Source organism: Panicum virgatum, chromosome 9N (assembly GCF_016808335.1).
Source record: "Panicum virgatum strain AP13 chromosome 9N, P.virgatum_v5, whole genome shotgun sequence".
NCBI classification, from domain to species: Eukaryota; Viridiplantae; Streptophyta; class Magnoliopsida; order Poales; family Poaceae; genus Panicum; species Panicum virgatum.
Window position 1 is genome coordinate 80823518 of NC_053153.1, and position 19919 is coordinate 80843436.

At 50.2% G+C, this 19919-nt stretch overlaps 4 protein-coding genes across 4 annotated transcripts; 2 read left to right on the forward strand and 2 right to left on the reverse strand.

Moving 5' to 3' along the window:
- Window positions 1–5988: 5988 nt before the first annotated feature.
- On the forward strand, window positions 5989–8508 carry LOC120690205 (beta-carotene 3-hydroxylase, chloroplastic-like). The gene is made up of 6 exons (XM_039972776.1): window positions 5989–6555; window positions 6657–6716; window positions 6801–7007; window positions 7781–7906; window positions 8020–8076; window positions 8184–8508. Exons 1-6 carry the CDS (start codon window positions 6211–6213, stop codon window positions 8271–8273), a joined length of 885 nt encoding a protein of 294 aa, XP_039828710.1. The 5' UTR covers window positions 5989–6210; the 3' UTR covers window positions 8274–8508.
- An 887-nt stretch (window positions 8509–9395) lies between these two features.
- Window positions 9396–10837, forward strand: LOC120690204 (50S ribosomal protein L5, chloroplastic). Its single transcript, XM_039972775.1, has 3 exons — window positions 9396–9725; window positions 9838–10038; window positions 10225–10837. Exons 1-3 carry the CDS (start codon window positions 9432–9434, stop codon window positions 10567–10569), a joined length of 840 nt encoding a protein of 279 aa, XP_039828709.1. The 5' UTR covers window positions 9396–9431; the 3' UTR covers window positions 10570–10837.
- On the reverse strand, window positions 10626–16466 carry LOC120689405 (probable polygalacturonase). The gene is made up of 7 exons (XM_039971692.1): window positions 16350–16466; window positions 15229–15501; window positions 15132–15184; window positions 14203–14379; window positions 14040–14110; window positions 12595–12957; window positions 10626–11206 (listed from the first exon to the last, which is right to left on the reverse strand). The coding sequence occupies exons 1-7, from the start codon at window positions 16464–16466 to the stop codon at window positions 10896–10898; spliced, it is 1365 nt and encodes a 454-aa protein (XP_039827626.1). The 3' UTR covers window positions 10626–10895.
- A 1520-nt stretch (window positions 16467–17986) lies between these two features.
- On the reverse strand, window positions 17987–19200 carry LOC120689406. The gene is made up of 2 exons (XM_039971693.1): window positions 18149–19200; window positions 17987–18079 (listed from the first exon to the last, which is right to left on the reverse strand). The coding sequence occupies exons 1-2, from the start codon at window positions 18986–18988 to the stop codon at window positions 17987–17989; spliced, it is 933 nt and encodes a 310-aa protein (XP_039827627.1). The 5' UTR covers window positions 18989–19200.
- Window positions 19201–19919: the final 719 nt, after the last annotated feature.

The window sequence follows — 19919 nt, forward strand, 5'->3', positions numbered from 1 at the left end:
CAGTTACGGTGAATGAGGAGGAGATGGGAGCCATGGCGACAGATTTTTTTCGGACGTTGTACACAATGGAGGGCATGACTGACATGGACCAAGTCTTGAATATGATACCGACTAAAGTGACAACGGTAATGAACGAAAGTCTGATGGCACCTTTTGAGAAAGATGAGATCAAAAGGGCTTTATTTCAAATGTTACTGATGAAGGCACCAGGACCGGACGGGTTGCCAGCGCACTTTTTCCAGCGTCACTGGGAGCTTTGTGGTGATGAGGTCACTTCAGTGGTACTCTGGGTCCTGAGAGGGGAGGATGACCCAACTGTGATCAATAACACATGTATTGAGCTAATACCAAAGGTTGAAAATCCGAAGGAGTTGGGCTAGTTCAGACCTATCAGTCTGTGTAACGCCATCTCCAAAATTGCCTCGAAGGTGATGGCGAACAGACTAAAGATTGTTCTACCTGAGATCATCTCAGAGGAGCAATCAGCTTTTGTCCCGGGGCGCTTGATTATAGACAATATTATTACAGCTTATGAGTGCATGCACTTCATGAAAAAGAAGAGAGCTAGGGACAACAGATTTTGTGCACTAAAGTTGGATATGAGAAAGGCCTATGACAGAGTGGAATGGGACTATCTGAAGGCTTTGATGATATGTATTGGCTTCCACAGGTTATGGGTGCAGATGGTTATGAGATTGGTAACAACTGTTTCCTTCTCAATGCTTTTTAATGGAGAGCGTTTGGACACCTTTGTTCCTTGGGGAATCCGTCAGGGGGACCCAATCTCACCCTATTTGTTTTTGCTAGCAGCAGAGGGCCTTTCGTGCCTGTTAAAATCAAGAATTCAGTCATCGAGCTTAAGTGGAATTAAAGTGGCGGCATCGGCTCCGATGGTCAGTCACCTTCTTTTTGCAGATGACAGCCTGCTGTTTTTTAAGGCAAATAGGGAGAGTGCAGAGGTGGTCAAGGAAGCTCTGAACACATATTGCCAGGCCTCTGGACAGAGGATCAATGCAGATAAATCTTCCATTCACTTTGCAAAGGGTGTTAGTGGAAATATCCAGGAGGAGATCAAGGCTTCCCTACAAGTGCACAATGTGGCACTAAGCGAGAAGTATTTGGGGATGTCCACAAACGTTGGTCTTTCGACCAATGGAGCCTTCAAATATCTTAAAGACAGAGTGTGGAAGAAGGTCCAAGGATGGATGGAACAGACCTTATCAGCTGGTGGGAAAGAGGTCTTAATCAAGGCTGTGGCACAAGCGGTACCGATCTTTTCTATGTCCTGTTTCAGATTACCATGAGGCCTTTGCCAACATATTGATGGACTGCTGAGAGGTTTCTGGTGGGGAAGCAAAGAGGGTAAAAGGAGGACATGCTGGGTAGCATGGGAAGACATGACAAAACCAAAATATATGGGTGGCCTGGGTTTCAGGGACATTGAATTATTCAACCTTGCCTTATTAGCAAGGCAGGCGTGGCGAATTCTCCAAGAACTACAGGCCCTCAGTTCAAGAGTTCTTAAAGTAGTTTACTTTTCGGAGACAGACTTCCTGGAAGCTGAATTGGGACCTTCTCCATCTAGAATTTGGAGAGCTGTTATCGACGGGAAGGATGTTCTAAAGCAAGGCTTAATTAGGCGAATTGGGACCGGCGAGGAGACGGATGTTTGGCAGATGAACTGGCTGCCAAGAGATGGCATGATGAGGCCGGTTAGCTGTTTGAGCAACACACCGCCGGTTAAAGTACATGAACTGATTGATCCAGTGCTAAAGACATGGGATTTAGAAGCGCCCAGAGTGCATTTTCTGCCAATGGATTGGGAACTGATAGCGAGCATACCTTAACAACCCGGAGGCAAAATGACTTCTGGGCCTGGCACTATGAAAAATCTGGTTTGTTCTCGGTCAGGTCAGCGTATCGGATGCTTGTAAACAACCGGGAGCGAAGGACGGATTGGATTGAACACAATGCTGGTCGATCTGAAGTTCAAGCGGACCAGAAGGAGTGGTCGGACTTGTGGAATATAAAAGTTCCTTCCAAGATTCGCGTGTTTCTTTGGAGACTCGCGAGACAGTCAGTTCCGACCGGAGATGTTCGATACCGCAGACACATGGTGCAACATCCTAATTGCACCATCTGTGGCAAACCGGACTCATGGAGGCATTCACTGCTGGAGTGTAACATGGCGAGATGTGTCTAGGCTTTGCAAGGAGAGGAGCTCCTGGAGTTTATTGCACAAGCCCAGCAGGGTGATGCGTGGGGATGGATACATGAGGCCATAGCAGTTTTACATCACGAGAACTTAATGCGTCTGGTGGTAACTTTGTGGGCGATATGGTATGCAAGGTGAAAAGGTGATTCATGAAGAATTGTTCCAGAGTCCGCTATCGACTCATTCTTTTGTGGAGAAGTTCCTATCTGAACTGAATATGGAGAAGCCACGGGCGGAGAGTCACAGGGGAGAGCGGCCTCCAGCACCAAGATGGATCCCGCCACCACAAGGAATGATGAAGATCAATGTCGATGCAGCACTGTCTAAGAACTCATCTATGGCAGTCGTTGCAGCGGTAGCGAGAGAGGAAGCTGGCATCTTCCAAGGTGCGTCAGCTCTCGTGGTGACGGGAGTTTCTTCACCAGAAATTGCAGAAACACTGGCCGGCAGGGAGGGGCTTGTTCTTGCGCGAGATCTGGGGATGCAGAGGATTACGATCGCATCCGATTGTGTGAATGTGGTGTGTAGCATACAGGGGTCAGGCATGGGCTTGTATGGCCACATTGTCCGGGAGATTAAGGCGGAGATGACGAGCTTCACAAAGGCAAATTTTGTTCATGAAGGCAGGAACTCAAATGGCGATGCCCACAGAATAGCAAGAAGCTCGATATATAATGATGTAGGGTGATATGTATGGTTCATTGATCCTCCGGATGGAGTTTGTACCAGCTATAGTGCTACTTGATAATAAAACTGGTGCAGTCCCTCAAAAAAAAAAGTTGATATGAGTTGATATGAGCTTTTTCTAATCTAAAAAAATAATTATTGTATTGTGAGATAGTTTGTCTTTTTCCAGGGCCTATGATCTGATCGGCTTTGGCGATAGTTGATATGAGTTGGTGTAGATAGTTGGTGTGAGATTTTCCTCAAGCAAAAGACGAGAAAAATCGATCCGAAATCACACAAATCAGCTGAACTACTGGGTTTCATATTAACAACCTCAAATGGATTCTCTTTATATCTCAGAGGAAAGGAGAAAGATAGAAGTAGTGTCTCACGTCTCATCTGTCTTCTGTCTTAGTGTATTACGTAATTCACCACTAAACATATGCGTGCACGGGAGAGGCGAGCTTACCAAAAGTTAAAGAAACATGATGTCTGCAAAAAATTCCAAACTCCTCTCTTGTTCAACTAGGTAGGCCGATCGTCCACTAGCTAATAACAGGACCTAATTTTTGAGTGATTCCACTTTCCCGCACTGTCGCCGGCCTTGTTCGGTCGCCATCATCATCAGTCCGCAGCTGACCGCCATGGACGGGGGAGGTGGACGCTGATGTTGTTCGGGTCTTCGTGCCACGTGGCCCGTCATGACTGGACTGGCTGCTCTTACATGTGTGTACGTCAGGAGTCTGAACTCGAATAAATGAAAGTTTATTAGTAGTGTTTCGAAGCTCAGAGCATTCCTGGCTTCGTGATGAAAAAGATCATCCATGCATGCGCCGTCCACGCATGAATCGATCAACCAGCCAAGGAAAATATCTTCTCGTTTGCCACATCAGCGCCACGTCCCAATCACATGTCGCAATAATATTCCCCACTCGGTCATGGCTTTTCTCCCCAGGGTCCTGCAGTGGCACCCATGAATGATCGCTCTCGCTGCACAGAGCATAGTAGCCGGCCGTATGAGGAAACGGCGCATGGCATGGCAACGTGGAGCCTTCAGCAGCGACCTCCAGCAAGCCCTCCACTCCACGTAGCGGATTCCAACAATAATCCATGTCATCATCGTAGCCACAAGGGAAGGAGCGAGCACATCCGAGGCATCCATCCAGATCAACGAAAAGCTCCCCCAATCGCTGTCGGTTTTGACCCCGATCGGACGAGAGGCTGCCGCTACGTGCGCCAATGGAATCCGGTATCGGCTATCCTGCCCGGCAGGCGAGCTACGTGGCGGCGAGCCCGAGCAAACGCGGCGCGGCGGGCAGCAGCGCCACTAGGGCGACCGGTCACGAGCTCGTTCATTCGCTCTTCCCGTCGCCCGCGTCGCCGTCGCCACCCACCATGGCATGGCATGAAGGCCACTCGCACTCACACCTCGATCGCTTTCCTTCCGTTGGATCACCACCACATCGAGCACCAGGTGTCCGGACGGCAGAGCTCGGCCGCGCCCGCGTCCTTGTCCCTCCGATATCCTTTTGTATAGTCGCCGTGGGGTGTGGGGGGTGGCCGTCGGCAAGTGCGGTCCGTAGTGGGGCGGCAGGGCAGACCACCAAATAGCCGGCGCATGCAGGGCCCCTGCCCTTACACCGGGACACGTTTCCCTTCTTCTATTGACTCTGCCTCCTCCAAGGCTCCAACGCATTGCATTCTGCCTGAGAGTAAAATACTTGGCCAGCGTTGGTCACGCGAGAAAGAGTATACTAGAAGAATGGCTTCCTCTTTTTCAAAAAAAAGAAGAAGAATGGTTTCCCTTTTAGACGCGATGAGATGGTTGCTGCAATGGTTGCCGGTGAACTGCGGCTTACCCGGAGGAGGAGGAAGACACTACTGTGGCGTGTGGCCTGTGGAAGAGGACAGGCCAGGGCCCAGGGCCCAGGGGGTCCGGTCCGGTCGACAGGAGAAGGAACGGCCAACGGCGGGCGATCGCGTATGGCCGCGGCGCAGGTCGGCGCTAGTGGCATTCATTTTCCACCCACAGCAGCCAGGGAATAATGCTACTCCTCTGGCTTTCATTCTCTTCCTAAAATATATAGTACATGCAGCACTGGATCAGAGAGGTAGAAAGGCTGGAGAGGTGAGTCAGCCTCGCATCGCGTCGCGTGGACCACCAGGCCGTCTCAGCTCGCGCCGCGCGATCCGGCTAGTATAAAAACGCAGGCAGCAGCGGCCGCTCCGGCCGGCGCTCGTCCCGGATTTCCATGCCCGCGACATGGGCGGCGGTAGGGTATGCCCCTCTATGCCTTGGCATACCCATGATTTGAGATCAAATATTAATATGTATCCATATTTATATGTATCATGTATATTCAGCACATGAAGGAACAAAGTCTACTAGCTCATCAAGGGAGAAACTAGCCCAATAAACTTCAAATAAGTCTCATTTCATCCAAACACATAGACTTATAAGCCCCTCCATAAACCCATAAGCTCCTTTAAAAAATGCTTACGAGGTTTATTTCTTGTGGGCCGCATCAAGAAAATAACATTTTTTAACATGTACCACTCCACACCCCTATTATTCCGCCTCTACAAGAGGCTTATGGGTTTGAAGTAACCATACAGGTCTAGACTCGCGTACTCGCATCTCGCAAGCAGCGAGTCGCATTGTATCACCCCTTTCCCCGCTCGCCTCAGCGCCGCATCCTGGAGGCCTCATCGGCGCATCCCTAGCTCGGCAATTGGCGCTCGACGGCTCTCACACTTGGTCACTCTAGCGATAGGCGGGTAGCCCATCACCTCGCGCGCTCGCCCCCATCGGCTATCGCTCGCGGGCTGCGATTACATTTGCTTAGTTACATTTATTCAGACAGAATTCTTCAGTCAAGTGAAAGATGAGGATATTATCAATCTCTTCAAACAGAAGGGGTCGTAGGATTATATTGTACTAGCCTTTATTGTTTTATAATATTCTTTAATTATTACTTATACTTTTGTTATTATTATGAATTTGTTGTGGCCATTATAACTTATCGTCCATTGTATTGTGTATTTGCTTTGAAATTTTTTTACGTGACATACCCAGTCGCAAATTCCTAGCTCCGCCACTGGCCCGCGAGCTGTTGGCTCGCTGCCTCCTCCTGCCAACGACGACGACGACGACTCCGGCCCATTTGTTTTTGTTTGTCCTCCGTCGCCCGCACATCCCGTGCGCCGAGGCCGACCGCACGTACACCCACCACGCGCCCAAAACTAGTCGGGGCCGGCGCGGAACCAGCGATCCCTGTCCGACCCCTTCACTCAGTGGTGTCCGCCTGCCTGCACACGGCCGGCTTGCCATGGCCGTCGCGAGGCTGGTGGCGGCGGCTCCAATCCCGGTCGCCGCGTCGCGCCTCCGGGGGCCCCGGCCGGCCGCGTCGGTGCCCCGCGCGGCGCCGCGGCTGCTGGTGCTCGCGCCCCTCCCGGTGCGCCCGCGCGCGCGCGCGGCGGCGGACGACGAGGCCGTCGTCGCCGGCGAAGCGGCGGACGGCGACGGCGAGGCCGCGCGGCGGGCGGTGTCGGAGCGCGCGGCGCGGAAGCAGTCGGAGCGGCGGACGTACCTGGTGGCGGCGGTGATGTCCAGCCTCGGGATCACGTCCATGGCCGCCGCCGCCGTCTACTACCGCTTCGCCTGGCAAATGGAGGTACGCACCGCAAGCCCCGGACGGCGGCGTATCGATTCCGCGCCGGTCGCTGATGCCTTTGTTTGTTTGTTCCGGCTGGGTGGTGGGTTGATCTTGATCAGGGCGGCGAGATCCCGGTGACGGAAATGGTGGGCACCTTTGCGCTTTCGGTGGGCGCCGCGGTAAGTGACGAGACGACTGCTTTGGGCGCGCGTTGTGCTTGTGAGAGAGATGAGAGTGAGAATGAGATGGATTGGTGGGTGCAGGTCGGGATGGAGTTCTGGGCGCGGTGGGCGCACCGGGCGCTGTGGCACGCGTCGCTGTGGCACATGCACGAGTCCCACCACCGCCCCCGCGACGGGCCCTTCGAGCTCAACGACGTCTTCGCCATCGTCAACGCCGTCCCGGCCATGTCGCTCCTGGCCTACGGCTTCTTCAACCGCGGCCTCGTCCCCGGCCTCTGCTTCGGCGCGGTGAGTGAGTCGTCAACACTCAACACCCCTCCCCTCTCGACCTCCATTTTTTATTTTTACTACCGCGTTGCTTTCTCGCCCGGGGTCGGGGTCGGGGTCCCCCAAAAACATTAGAATTTGACCAAGCGTGCTCAACGTGGCATCAACTTTACAAACCATTGCGCGCGCATGATGATCACATCCACATCCACATCCACATACGCCCGGGTGAAGTGATTCGACGGTCAAAAAGCTGGCAGAGAGAGCAGTTACCAAAAACACTGGCAAGAAAAGATGGAATTATCATCAGACAAAGAAGAGAAAAGACAAGGAGAGGAGGATCTTGACGCGATCCCGTATCGATTAACCTACCTACAATGGCATCCAATCCAACGGTCACACTCACACACGGCAGGTCTGAGGGGTTATTTGGTGTGAGGGGCTAAATTTTAGTCCATGTCACATTAAAGAGAATTTTAGTATTTAGAAGTATTAAATAAAAATTAATTGTAAAACTAATTGTAGAATTTTATGGCTAAACTGCGAGACAAATCTAATGAGATATACTAATTTATGTTTAGCGGATGGTCACTGTAGTATCACTGTAGTAAATTATGGATTAATTAGAATTATTAGATTCGTCTCACAAATTAGCACTCAGCTGTTAAAAGATATTTATAAATAGATTTTATTTATATTTTAAAATAGTAAGATTCTTTTTTATGTGACACAGATTAAAGAAAAATCTGAGGAAACAAGCAAGACCTGACTGACGTGGCCGTTCGTTGCTGCAGGGCCTGGGGATCACGCTGTTCGGGATGGCGTACATGTTCGTGCACGACGGCCTCGTCCACCGCCGCTTCCCCGTGGGCCCCATCGAGAACGTGCCCTACTTCCGGCGCGTCGCCGCCGCCCATCAGGTCATGTCCGGTCCTGTCTCCTGTGTCCTACCCAACCGCCGCAACAAACAGTTTCTCTTCACCTGCCGGCCGGGATCTGCCTGCCTCTTAACTCCTGTCCCCCGTGCCTGCAGATTCACCACATGGACAAGTTCCAGGGCGTGCCCTACGGCCTGTTCCTCGGCCCCAAGGTTTGGTTTGGATTAATTCATGTTTCATACCCTCATCAGTTCGATTCGATTGTGCAGATTTCAAATTGAAATTTAGTAAAATTTTGTTGTCTACGTACGACCTGCAGGAGCTGGAGGAGGTGGGAGGGACCGAGGAGCTGGAGAAGGAGATCAACAAGAGGATCAAGAGGAAAGGGACCTTAGATACTGTCCAATAAGAGCTGCCTGCCTGCCTGCCTGCTATATATACCTGAAGCAGCCCATTCCGCTGATTCTGTGCTTTCACATTAGATCTTTTCACATCTTCTAGTGCTCTGCTGTGTAGCCGTTAGTCCCTTACATATATACTATACCACTAGTCCACTAGTGTGTGTGCGCGCGCGCGCATTTCCTCCTTTCTTCTGTCAATAGGAGAGCAGAGGATTAATTCAGTTACATGTGGCAGCTCGTGCATGATTCGTCCTGCGAGGTGCGTGGTTGGGACGGGACGGATCGGAGGCTAGAGCACACTACTGCTGCTCATGCTGATAGTTAGTGGAAACGAAGGTGTTCTACTCGGGACAGGTTCATGAAGATCGACAGCTACTGCAGTAGTATTGACATTATTGTTAACGGTCAGGTCGTGTCGAATCTTGTACGAGCTTGCCCACCACATGCAATGCAACCAGTGGTCGGGGTGGCATTGTTCGTGATCGCCGGAACCGTGGTCGTGCTGTTGCTGGCCGCCGGTGGAACAGGGGCGCAGCCGCACGGGGGCAGGTGATCAGCACTCAACTGACAAAGGAACTGATGATACAGTTGGGAGTTGGGTCTGGGTCGCTGGGACTGGGAGGGACCTGGGACCTTAAAAATCATCACCTTCTCCTGATCGTCTCATCAGCATACGCATGTGACCAGGATCCTCCTCGTGATACTCTTTTGCCTTTTCAATGCGGAACATGGGACGAGATCGCCTTGATCCGATCGCAGGCGCTGTTAGACTGTCAGAGTTTGCGGCTGATTGTCGGCCCACCTTGCTGTCGTCTCTCTGAGCAACACTTCGCTAGTGACTATTTTAAAGCCTATTTGTTTTCTAACACTTTGATTTACAAGGTGGGGGAGAGCCTTTTTTTTTTTTTGAGGAGCAGCAGGTTGTCCAATTTTATCGTCCGGATGGGCCTTCTACTGCAGGTTGTGTAAAGCCCATGCCAGTGGCCCATCTTGGGGCCTGTCAGTCTAGGCAAGAGGCACAATGGGCCTGGAAACAGAGCAAGGGTGAAAGAAAGCCCACGGTTGCCACAGGCGAGGGGATAGCGCGGCACAGCCAGTGCCTTATCCATCTTCCTCATCCACGGCATAAAGCCGCGCTCGGCTCCGCCTCCGCGCACCCCGCTCCAATGGCTGCCACGGCTGTGACCGTGCCCTCCTCGGGCGTCCCCTTCCCCGTCTCCAACACCGCCGCACGGCGCTGCCTGCTACTCCCCTCCCCGCTTCCCCGCCGAGCTCTCCGCGTCGTCGCCTCCGCGGCCACCGAAGCGCCGCCCAAGCCGACGCCGCCGCCGATCTCGCCCTCCGGCATCGTGCTCGTTGACCCCGCAGAGGCCCAGAGGGTGCACCGGCTCAAGGCCGTCTACGACCAGAAGGTCGTCCCGCTCATCACCGAGGAGTTCGGCTACACCAATGTCCACCAGGTGCTCGACCCTACTCCTCACAACAGAAAGGGCATCCGTTTATCACGTATGTTGGCAAATTCGTAGGCGTGGTTGAGTTTTGAGGCGTTGGGTGGGTGTTTGGTTCGACTAGGTTCCCAAGGTGGAGAAGATTGTGGTGAACTGCGGCCTGGGCGCCGAGGCGGGCAACTCCAAGGGGCTGGAGGCCGCCATGAAGGACCTCGCCAATATCACCGGACAGTGGCCCGTCAAGACCAAGGCCAAGAAGTCAGTGGCCAGCTTCAAGATCCGTGAGGGAAACACCATCGGTATCGCAGTCACCCTCCGCGGCAGGGTGAGCCCCATTATCATTCCTTTGACCTCCTTGAAATTCATACGTTCGCAGTTGACAGGTTTGCATATGAAATTAGAAACTCGTGGTGATTAGAAACCTTGCATCTCAGCATAATCTGCTCTGTACTAGTGGAAATTGTTAGCCTGATTGATTGGCATAAGCTTAATTTGGTGTCCTTGGCTGTAGATAATGTACAACTTCCTGGATAGGATCATCAACCTTGGGCTTCCTAGGACCATGGACTTTCTTGGCGTCAACCCCAACAGCTTCGACGGGCACGGCAACTATAGTCTTGGCCTCCGTGATCAGGGCGTGTTCCCTGAGATCCCCTACGAGGTGGGCGGGAAGAAGAACGGCATGGACGTGTGCATCGTCACCACCGCCAAGACGGACAACGAGGCCTTCAGGCTGCTCGCCCTCCTTGGCATGCCCTTCTCGGAGAACATCAAGTCTGACGTGGTGATCCGGAAGAAGAGGTTGAAGCGCCACCACTTCTTGAGCAAGGGCAAGGGCAAGGGAGGAAGAAAGTGAGGAGAGGAACCCATGGTCTGGCAGTGAGCTAGCTGCACAGCTTGTTAATTGTGATATTTTTTTGCAGGGTTTGGTTTAGAAATCTGATGTTGTTGTCTCTCAATTCTGTAACTGTTGTACTTAAGAAAGGTCAGAATTCGGAATGCAAAAGCTTTCTTGGCATGATTTCAGAAATTTCTGATGCCATGATTTCGAGTCACTGGCATACGAAATGGAAACAATGTGTAAATGGATATTATTTTGATAGAACTATATTATTTCAGCTGCATTTCTCACACTTGTTGTCTAGACTATCGCTGAGCTTCTATATGACCTCATTCGGCAAACTACCAATAGTAGGTACACTGGGGCAATTTGTGCGGGCCGATGATGAGCTCTTCCTCCGGGAAGGCGCACGGCTTGCCCTCCGCCCCAAGCTCCGGGCACGGCTTGGGCGTCACGGCGGAGGTGACCCCCTTGACGTTGGTGCAGTTCCATTGCAGCTCCTTGGCGTCCGGGGCGTTGGGTATGCAGATGCCGGTGTAGGGGTCGTTGGGGATGCCCTCCATCCTGCCGGCCATGGTCACGTTCTCAGAGAACACGTCGCTGTAGTTGATGCCGGTGACCTCGGGCATCGCGTCGGGGTCGGACGAGTTGTTGTAACGAACATGGCACTATTTATGCCATTTCGATTGATTTTGGTGATCGAATGACAACACAACACTTGGACTAATATAATTGTTAAGATGATCATTCTTAGGTTTTTAGGTTCAAGTGATGACAAAGAGAAAGAAAAAATAGACAAAGCAAGGGCCGAAGGGCCACCCCTACGGGGTCTCAGGGCAGCGCCCTGAAAGCTCTTCGGATCAGGAGCACCGGAGGAACCGACGCCAAGGGCATCGGTGCATCCGATGGTAGTCGGAAGAACCGACGCTATGGAATTCTGGTGCAGAAGGGAATCGAAGCCAAGTCAGCCTATAGGCACCGGTTGAACCGACGGGTCCAAAAAGGGCATCGGTGCATTGGGCGTCCTATGTTCCAGAGACGATGTCAAGCGCCTAGGAGAAGATTCTTCAGCACCGGTTCAACCGACGGTGCATCGGAGTATTGCGTCGGTGCAATGACGTCAGCGCCTAGTAGAAGATTCTTAAGCACCGGATGAACCGGTGATGCATCGGTACAAAGCATCGGTTCAACCGGTGGTCACTGCGTCAGCTGTCAGGACTTCAACGGCTACTTCGGTTTATGAGTGACCGGAAGAACCGACGCTACCCCTGCCAGAGGCATCGGTTCTTCCGGTGATACGCAGATTTTCAGCTGACCGTTGGAGCAACGGCTACAAGACTTGGTGGCCTATATATACGCCTCACCCCGGCCATTTGAAGATTGCTGGAGTCCCAAGACACCTTATACACATCCAAGAATATCTCCAAGCCATACAAGAGCTCATAGATCATATCCTTAGCTTATAGCACTAGCTTTGTAAAGTGTGAGTGCTAGATTAGCTCTTAGTGAGTGTGATTGCAAGGACTTGAGCCTTTGTGCTGTGGTTCTCTAGTGAACCAAAACAAGAGCTTGGTGCGCCGGCACCTTGGAGCGTGAAGCTCACCGGCAACGTCATCGACCCTCCGACTTGGTGTGGAGCGGCGACGACACTCTGTGCGGGGGACGTGGAGACCCCATCCTTTGTGGAGAAGCTCCTTAGTGGAACCCGGGGCCAAGGTGACCGTGATTGTGTTCACGGAAGAGACTTGGTGGCCGAGTAGCAATACTCTTAGTGAGTGCTACAACAACGTGGATGTAGGTGTGCCTTTGTGGCTAACCGAACCACGGGATAAACACCCGCGTCAAGAGTTTGCTATCTCATATCCCGCTTTTTAAGTTTCCGCATTTATTGCTTGCAACATTTGTGCCTTTACTTTCATAGAGTAGTTTCTTGGTAGGAAAGGCTATATAGTGCATAACTCTTTTGGTCTAAGTTTTTTATTAATGTCTAATTCACTCCCTCCTCCTCTGAGGCTAAAGCACCCGATCACTTTCAGTTGTCCGGGTGCTGGCCGTAGTTGCCGGTCATCCAGAACACCCACTTCATGGTGTGGAGGCTGAGGCCGCGCACGAAGATGTCCTTGACGAAGCCGCCCCTCCCCACGCCGGACTTGACCCTGACGGCGGACTCCGTGTTGATGGCGACGCTGTCCTCGGCGCGCACGTCGCGGATACCGCCGGACATCTCGCTGCCCAGCGCGATCATGGCGCTCGTGGGGGAGATGCAGGTGAGCCTCTTGATCACGATGTGCTGGCTCGGCATGTTGAACTTGATGCCGTACTGGTCCCAGCCGCTCTTTACGGCGATGCAGTCGTCGCCGGAGACGATGTAGCAGTCCTCGATCTTCACATGCGAGGAAGAATCTGCACAGGCACCGTAAGATCACATTCAACATGTCATGCTTCATGTTTACAGGCCGGATATATCATGCTCTCAGAGCAACATTGAAGAGAATGCAACAGTGGCGGAGCCAGAAATTTGCGGCTGGGTATGCCAAATATAGAAGAAAAAAATTGAAACTAATACGCAATATAGTTGACGATAAGTTGCATAACAAATCAATAATCGCACCGTTCGGCTGCTGTTACAGCTGCCATTGCCATTTTGCGCTGCCTCAACACGCGGTAGCTACAGCCAAGCGCTGTTGAACGGTGCGAATAATAACCGGTGGCGGCCTCCTTCGCACTAATGCTGGGGTGCTTGCGGCCTGCCCCTGCCGGAGTTGCCGTTGCCGAGTTGGGGAGGTCATCAGGATGAGAGAGCCGGATGCTGGTCGCCGGAGTGCCGCCAAACGCCGATCCAGGGGATAGCCGGAGGGCCGAGGGCCGAAGGCGAAGGGCTCAAAGCCGAGGGCCGGAGGCGCACTGGGGCAAACGCGGAGCCGGGGGGGACGGGGGCTCAGGGCGAGCTATGAGCAGAGACAGAGAGAATGATTCTTTTGCATTTGGGGCTTCCTTGCTAGGCTTTGTTGAATTGGGTCCATAAGTTGTATATGATACTCTCTCCGTGTCAAAATAAGTATAGTTTTTTGCATCCAAATTTTGTCCCACAAAGAATGTAGTTTTAGCTTGTAATGAGATTCATCTAATTAAAGCAATACCAATTATACCAAAAAAGCATTGCATAGAAGAACGTATAGAGCGAATCAAATATTCAGTAATATTATTTTTCTAGTTTCAATGTGTATGCATTCATTAAGGATCTAGAAAACCAAATAAATAATACAGTTTTCAATCACAATTGGTAGGAGTAATTATAGGTAACAAAGTTATTTTTTTGTATGAGTAATGTGTTTGAAATTTTCTAAAACTACAATTTTTGTGCAATGGAGTATATACATCTATGAATACATGTTGATATTTTTCTCTAAATTTTGGGTATGCCTAGGCATACAGGGGCATACCCCTGGCGCCGCCCCTGGAATGCAAGCTGATGGATCTACTACCAGGGTCAATGCCATCGGTGTTTGGTGAATGCACCGGCGCGAGAATGGTGACGCCACTGATGGTCACATTGCTGTGCACAACAAAGACATAAGGAAATTCACCATCGAATGACCATGTCAGAGCTAAGGTTTCGGGGTGCGAGTTCAGAGTTTAGATCCATACGTGCAGTAGGTAGGGTGGAGGTTCCATGACGGCGAGTCGACGAAGGTGACATTGGAGATGATCCATAGTTTAGATCTTTCTTTCAGTTTCACCGAGTCAAAATTGTCAGGCCACGAAAATAGATGATCAATACCAAAACAGCTCGACCTTTTTCTACCAGCGGTCCGTATTAAGAAACTGTTTGATCAAAAGCTGCATTACAAGTATTCAATAGCTACCAACTTTTCCTGTCGGTACTGCAACTACTGCCAAGTAGTACATGGTGGGGTTACAATCAAAGCCCAACCGAGTCCTTGGTAGATGTTTATGCGCTACCTTGACACTGAGAGAAAGAGAGAGAGTAATTAGTAATTACTGCCCCCTTCTTTTCTGAAATATATTGTATTATTGATCCATAGCCATTCTTAAGCAGACTGCAGTAACTGCATTATTCTCTGAAACGTCTTGGATACACTACAACCATCCGCAAGCGTTTTATGCAGATTTGCAGGCTATGGCTTTATGGCATACTACTGTGCCATCACATGGAACCATGGCATCGATGAAAGGAAATTACACTCGAATCTATCCGAAGATTCAAGAGCACAACGACACTAGGCATTGCACAGATGATGGCAGTGGCTTCCTTAGAAAAGAAGGGATCAGGGGCCCCAAGGCAAAAGGCCATTGTCCCTAGCGACCACTCTGTTCGCTGGGATGAAGCTAGAGCTGGTGGCTGGAGTGGTGCGAGAGAAAAATAATATTGGTTAGCTGTAAGCTGGTGCTGGAGCGGTGTGAGAGGAAAATACTATTGGGCTGGAGGCTGCTGGAGCTGCCGAACAGAGTGGAAGGGAGCGACCTAGACTTGGCTCGTGAATCCACGTGAGTAGTGTTTCTGGGCCCTACATGTCATTCTATTAAATTGGTGTGTGGTCAACGCGCCATTTTACACGGGCGGTTCCTCGGCTAAAGCACGGCGGTACCCACGGTAGGAGCATGGAATCTGAGAAAATGGCAGCGAGAGCCGAGAGGAGGATGGATTCTCACCTGGGACGCGAGGATCTCGGCGCCCTCGTCGAGGTAGAGGGTGAAGTGGCTGGTGAGGTTGAAGGGCCCAGTGAGCCATTTCCCCGGGGACACCACCAGCGCAGCGCCGCCACGCCGCGCGCGCGCCAACAGATCCGCCACCGCCTTGGTGAACGCCGTCGTGTTGAGCGTCTTCCCGTCCCCGACGGTGCCGTATTCCGTGATCTTCGCCATGTGCTTCCGGCACCCCGCCCGGGACGCACCGGTGCACGCCGCCAGCAGCGCCGCGGCCGCCTACGTATAAGAATGCCGCCGCTTGGATCAAGGACCAAACGAACGAACCCCCGAAACATCACAATAATCAATCGAATCAGCGGAAACAAAAGGTGGGGAGAGGATTACAGGGCGCGGAATTCTTCTCGTCTCCATCGCGGGCTCGCGAGCGTAAGGATGTGTTTCTCCTCCGGAGCGAATTAGGTTATCTCCGACTATTCCCCTTCTCCAACTTCCCCAAACGTACTATTTACTATATTTTACTATCTCCCTCCAAAAAATTCCTCCCCTATAACTCCTTCTCTCCAACCATTCCCCCATATCTATTCCCTCTATATACTATCACTCATTAACTAACTATTTATTTATCATTTTTGAATTTTAAAAACTCATACAGTATTTGTACTGTCATAATACGTATTATCATCATGTTACGGGACTCAAACGAAATTAATATCGTGAAGAAACAGTGTAATTAGAATATAGGGGGAGTTGAAACTCACCCTATATATAAGAGGAGTTTCAACTCCCCCTGTATATATATATATGGGGAGCTTTGGGGGAACCGTTGAAGAGAATTTTCTCCCAAAACACCCCCTACGTATGGTGGGGGGCGGCTCCCAGGGAACCGTTGGAGCAAGCCTTAGGTGACCACTGCGGAAATGGTGGAGTGAGTTTCACTGCATTCGGCTGGTCTTGTAGCCTCCAGCGCTACAGTAATTTTCTCTCACAGCACTCCAGCCACCAGCTCTAGCCAGCCCAACAGTATTTTTCTCTCACATCATTCCAGCTCCAGCCTCCAGCTCCAGCCTGCCGAACACAGTGTTTATATGGAGCGAGGAGGAAAACGACCGGCGGGCGAGAATTACGCATTTGCCCTTGCTCCTGCCTTTAACGCTCCCGCGGCCGGCGACAGGGCGCAGCAGTGGGTGCGCGCGCGGGCCTGGTTCATGCCGTGGATGCTCCCGCGTGGCCCGGCGGCGCATGGCTCTCAACAAGGCAGTGGACCTGTTTCATCCAAGATTTTTTTTTCTTTTTGGATTCCATCCAAAGATCTGTGAGGCATGGTGGTGTGAAGGGATGAAGGAAGGAGATCGCGGTGGATTGGGGTCACGTGATGAGTTGCCTTGCAAGGCGAAGCGAGGAGAGCATCGATGGGCGACGCAGGGGTGGCGCCGCGAGGAAGGTGAGGAGTGCAAGCCATCTGCCATCTAAACTTGCGAAATGTTTCTGGTTGCTTTCGATGCGATGATGATATCTTGCCATTCGTTTTGTTTGTGCAATAGTAAGTGAGAGAATTCGAGCACTTGTCATCTATAGCAAATGGACCAGGATTCGTTCCGCGCGCGCAGCTATCGCGTGTGTGTGTGTGTTTGCGTGAATCTTTACCTTTAGGATACGAAAAGGGATTAATAATTTGCTAGGATTAACTCGATCCTTTTTTTTTTGTTTTGTTGATAAGCAAATACTGTTTCTCCTTGACGTTTCTTTTGGACGTGATGAAAACGGTTTCGGAACGCCATTTAGACCACTAGACCACATTCAATGGTCGCTGGCATTTTGGGCAGCCAAGTGTACAAAATGCGCCCAGATCTTGGGCCAAACGGGCTTTCTCCATGTCAGCCCAACATTGGCAGGATTAGCCCGTTCCTCCTGAGTCGCACTCGAACTGGGTCGAAGGCCGAAGCCGACTGCGACGGAGCGCGTGACGCCTCGACTGCCCTTGAAGAGATCATCGGGGAAGAAGAAACTAGAAACCCTACCAGACTCGCAGCACAAGTGACGGGATCGGGCGAGGGGGAGGACGCCGGCGAGATGAGCTCCGGCTCCACCTGCAGGGAGGTGGTGCTCCACGTGTACGACGTGACCAAACCCGGCTCCGGCTCCGAGAAGGACAACAACACCGTCCGCAAGATCAACCGCTTCTTCAAGGACGGCATCGGCGTCGGCGGCATCTTCCACAGCGCTGTCCAGGTCAGCCCAGAGCCTGCTCCGCGGTCGTCCTTCCCTGCTAGATCGAGAAAGCCCTGGTCGACCGCCATTATTATAGATGCAATGCGAGGATAGGTCTGGTTCGAATCGATTAGCTGGTGGTTACATTGTTAGATTGATTTGGAACTGATAAGGGGGTTGCTAATTTAGGATGTCACTTCCTATTAAACTTCGGCCCTAAATTCTTTTTGTTATGTTACTACAAACTATAAACTTTATTTGGCCATATGTTTCTTTTTTTTTCACCACAAACTATCCATAAGATTAATCTTTGGTAAACGTTTTCCATAAAAACCTGAATATTGAAAGTGGTGCGATAGCCATTATTGTCCCTCAAGTTTCATCAGAAGCTCAATGTGGTCCACTACTCGGTACCAAGAATATGAAAAATGACCTTGTACCATTGTGAATTCTACTTTTCAAGATGTGGGACTAGCTAGAGAGTTCAAGGGCCAAGATGGACTGACTGAAACTTCATGTACTAAGTTGTGCCTTCGGTTAAACTTGAGGGACGTCAAGTCTGTTCCTCCGTTCGACTGAGTCTTGGGATCAGAAAGGGCTTGGGATCCTGGTGCAATTCATTCTTGATGTTGTCCAAAAAAAACACCTGTGCATGATTCTACAGTTAGATAACTTGCTGTCTACACAAAAAGAGAAGAGAAACTAAGATACTTACTATCAGCAGGTAAATACAACCCGTGAGATTCCTACTGCCCGTTTTCCAGTCAACAATGCTTTCCTTCAGTTTGTTGAAGACTAAAGTGGACCAGTCCACTTTCTTCAACTCATCAAGATTTAGGACGGCATCTAAAAGGGATTTAGGTACAGTACTGAAGCCCGGTGAAATCAGCAACTTGTCTAACACTACAAAGCAAAATAACTTGGCAGCCATTTCATCGTCAAAGTGTTTTTTGATTTCATCGTCGCCTGCATTCTGAAGCACCTCCTTAATACACTGTTTGGTGAATAAAACTCTTGATTTGTTGGCGGCCTTTCTTGATTTCTTGGCGCCCTTCTCTGCCAGCTTCCTACTAGCATAACTCAAAATCTCATGCAGTTTTTTTAGTATAGCTGGGTATTCTTGATTCCCTGATGGAAGATCAGTTCTTTCACCAGGCGTCTTGCCAATTCCAAGAATAAGATATACATCTTCCTTTGTTAGGGTTCGTGTCATTCCCTCTTTTAGGGTCAGTGCAATGTTACCACTCTCATCAAATTGGACTCTGTCCATAAGCCACATAACAAATGTTAATTTTGGAATCTTCGATGGAAATTCCCTCAGCATATTATGAAACCCAGCACTTTTGACAAATTCCCTTGCAGTTTCTGACAGAAGTATGCCTAATTCAGAGATTGCATGTGGTGCGCAACGCGGTGGCCTTCCCAGATTGTCTTGCTGATTCTGTGAATTCATGGTTCCTTCTTGCAAATTCACGCTTTCTTTGTCTTGCAGATTCTGTGAATTCATGGTTTCTTCATGCGAATCTATGCTTTCTTCCGGTTCCAAAGTCTCCATGGTTTCTTGCTGCAAATCGAATACGCTTGACGTGAGCAAAATTGAATTGAATTAGTAGCTATACTAACAGAGGAAGAAAAAAGTTTGCCCACACAATTCATGACAGAATAGACTCTTTCAAACTTGCAGTTGCTACTAGAAGCACAAGCACCGCAAATCAGTGAACTCTATGTCTCTAAACCAATATTTGCAACCAAGATCCAAGAACTGGAGTATCAATAAAGATGCCCAATGGAGCGCTCCATTTGACACCTGTGCATCTTTATTGGAGTGCTCCAAGATCCAAGAACAGGTGAGCTGCAAATGTGGCTGTTCAAGTGCCACAAGCATATTCCATATTTGGTGAATGAGTTAACGGTGGTGAAGAATCAAGTTCAAGTGATGAATCAAACAAGAAATTCACCACTCGCATGGGATCATCATCCAACACTTGCTTTATGGCCAAAGGTATGGATAACGATGTAAGTGATGATGACTCCGACTCTCCTTCAATTGATGAATTTCTTGACCTTGTTCATGAGCACCAAAAAGTCATTAAGAAGCCATCAAAAGAAATTAAAAACCTTAATGCTCTCAAAGATCTAAATGCTTCTCTTGCTATAAATTTTCAAGAGTTGATGTGCAAATTCAAATTGCTTAGCAAGGAGCATGAAGAGCTCAAATTAAAATTTTGAGAACATTAATGATACTAATGACTCTTTGGAAATGGAGCAAACTATCCCTTGTGAAATTCCAATCTCTAGGGTAGATGCTTCAATTTCTTGCATTGATTTAATTGATGAATCTTGCTCTAACCCTTGCAATGAGAAATGCTATGAGAATGTTGTTGTAGAATCATGTGATGATATCATTGCCAAGGAGAATGATGAGTTCAAGCAAGAAGTGGAAAGACTCATGAAGGACATGTATAGATTGAAGGGCAAGAGCATAG

Bases quoted from the DNA above. Each gene is read 5' to 3' on its own strand.
- LOC120690205 (XM_039972776.1), top strand. From the start codon at position 6,211: ATGGCCGTCGCGAGGCTGGTGGCGGCGGCTCCAATCCCGGTCGCCGCG. The intron at 7,008-7,780 runs GTGAGTGAGTCG...TCGTTGCTGCAG, and splicing joins CCGGCCTCTGCTTCGGCGCG to GGCCTGGGGATCACGCTGTT. The intron at 8,077-8,183 runs GTTTGGTTTGGA...TACGACCTGCAG, and splicing joins GCCTGTTCCTCGGCCCCAAG to GAGCTGGAGGAGGTGGGAGG.
- LOC120690204 (XM_039972775.1), top strand. From the start codon at position 9,432: ATGGCTGCCACGGCTGTGACCGTGCCCTCCTCGGGCGTCCCCTTCCCC. The intron at 9,726-9,837 runs GTGCTCGACCCT...TGGTTCGACTAG, and splicing joins GCTACACCAATGTCCACCAG to GTTCCCAAGGTGGAGAAGAT. The intron at 10,039-10,224 runs GTGAGCCCCATT...CCTTGGCTGTAG, and splicing joins CAGTCACCCTCCGCGGCAGG to ATAATGTACAACTTCCTGGA.
- LOC120689405 (XM_039971692.1), bottom strand. From the start codon at position 16,466: ATGCGCCGCCGGGCCACGCGGGAGCATCCACGGCATGAACCAGGCCCG. The intron at 15,502-16,349 runs GTAATTCTCGCC...TCTTATACGTAG, and splicing joins GCAGGAGCAAGGGCAAATGC to GCGGCCGCGGCGCTGCTGGC. The intron at 14,111-14,202 runs GTATGGATCTAA...TGTTGTGCACAG, and splicing joins CTCCACCCTACCTACTGCAC to CAATGTGACCATCAGTGGCG.
- LOC120689406 (XM_039971693.1), bottom strand. From the start codon at position 18,988: ATGGAGACTTTGGAACCGGAAGAAAGCATAGATTCGCATGAAGAAACC. The intron at 18,080-18,148 runs GTAAGTATCTTA...AATCATGCACAG, and splicing joins GTTGTATTTACCTGCTGATA to GTGTTTTTTTTGGACAACAT.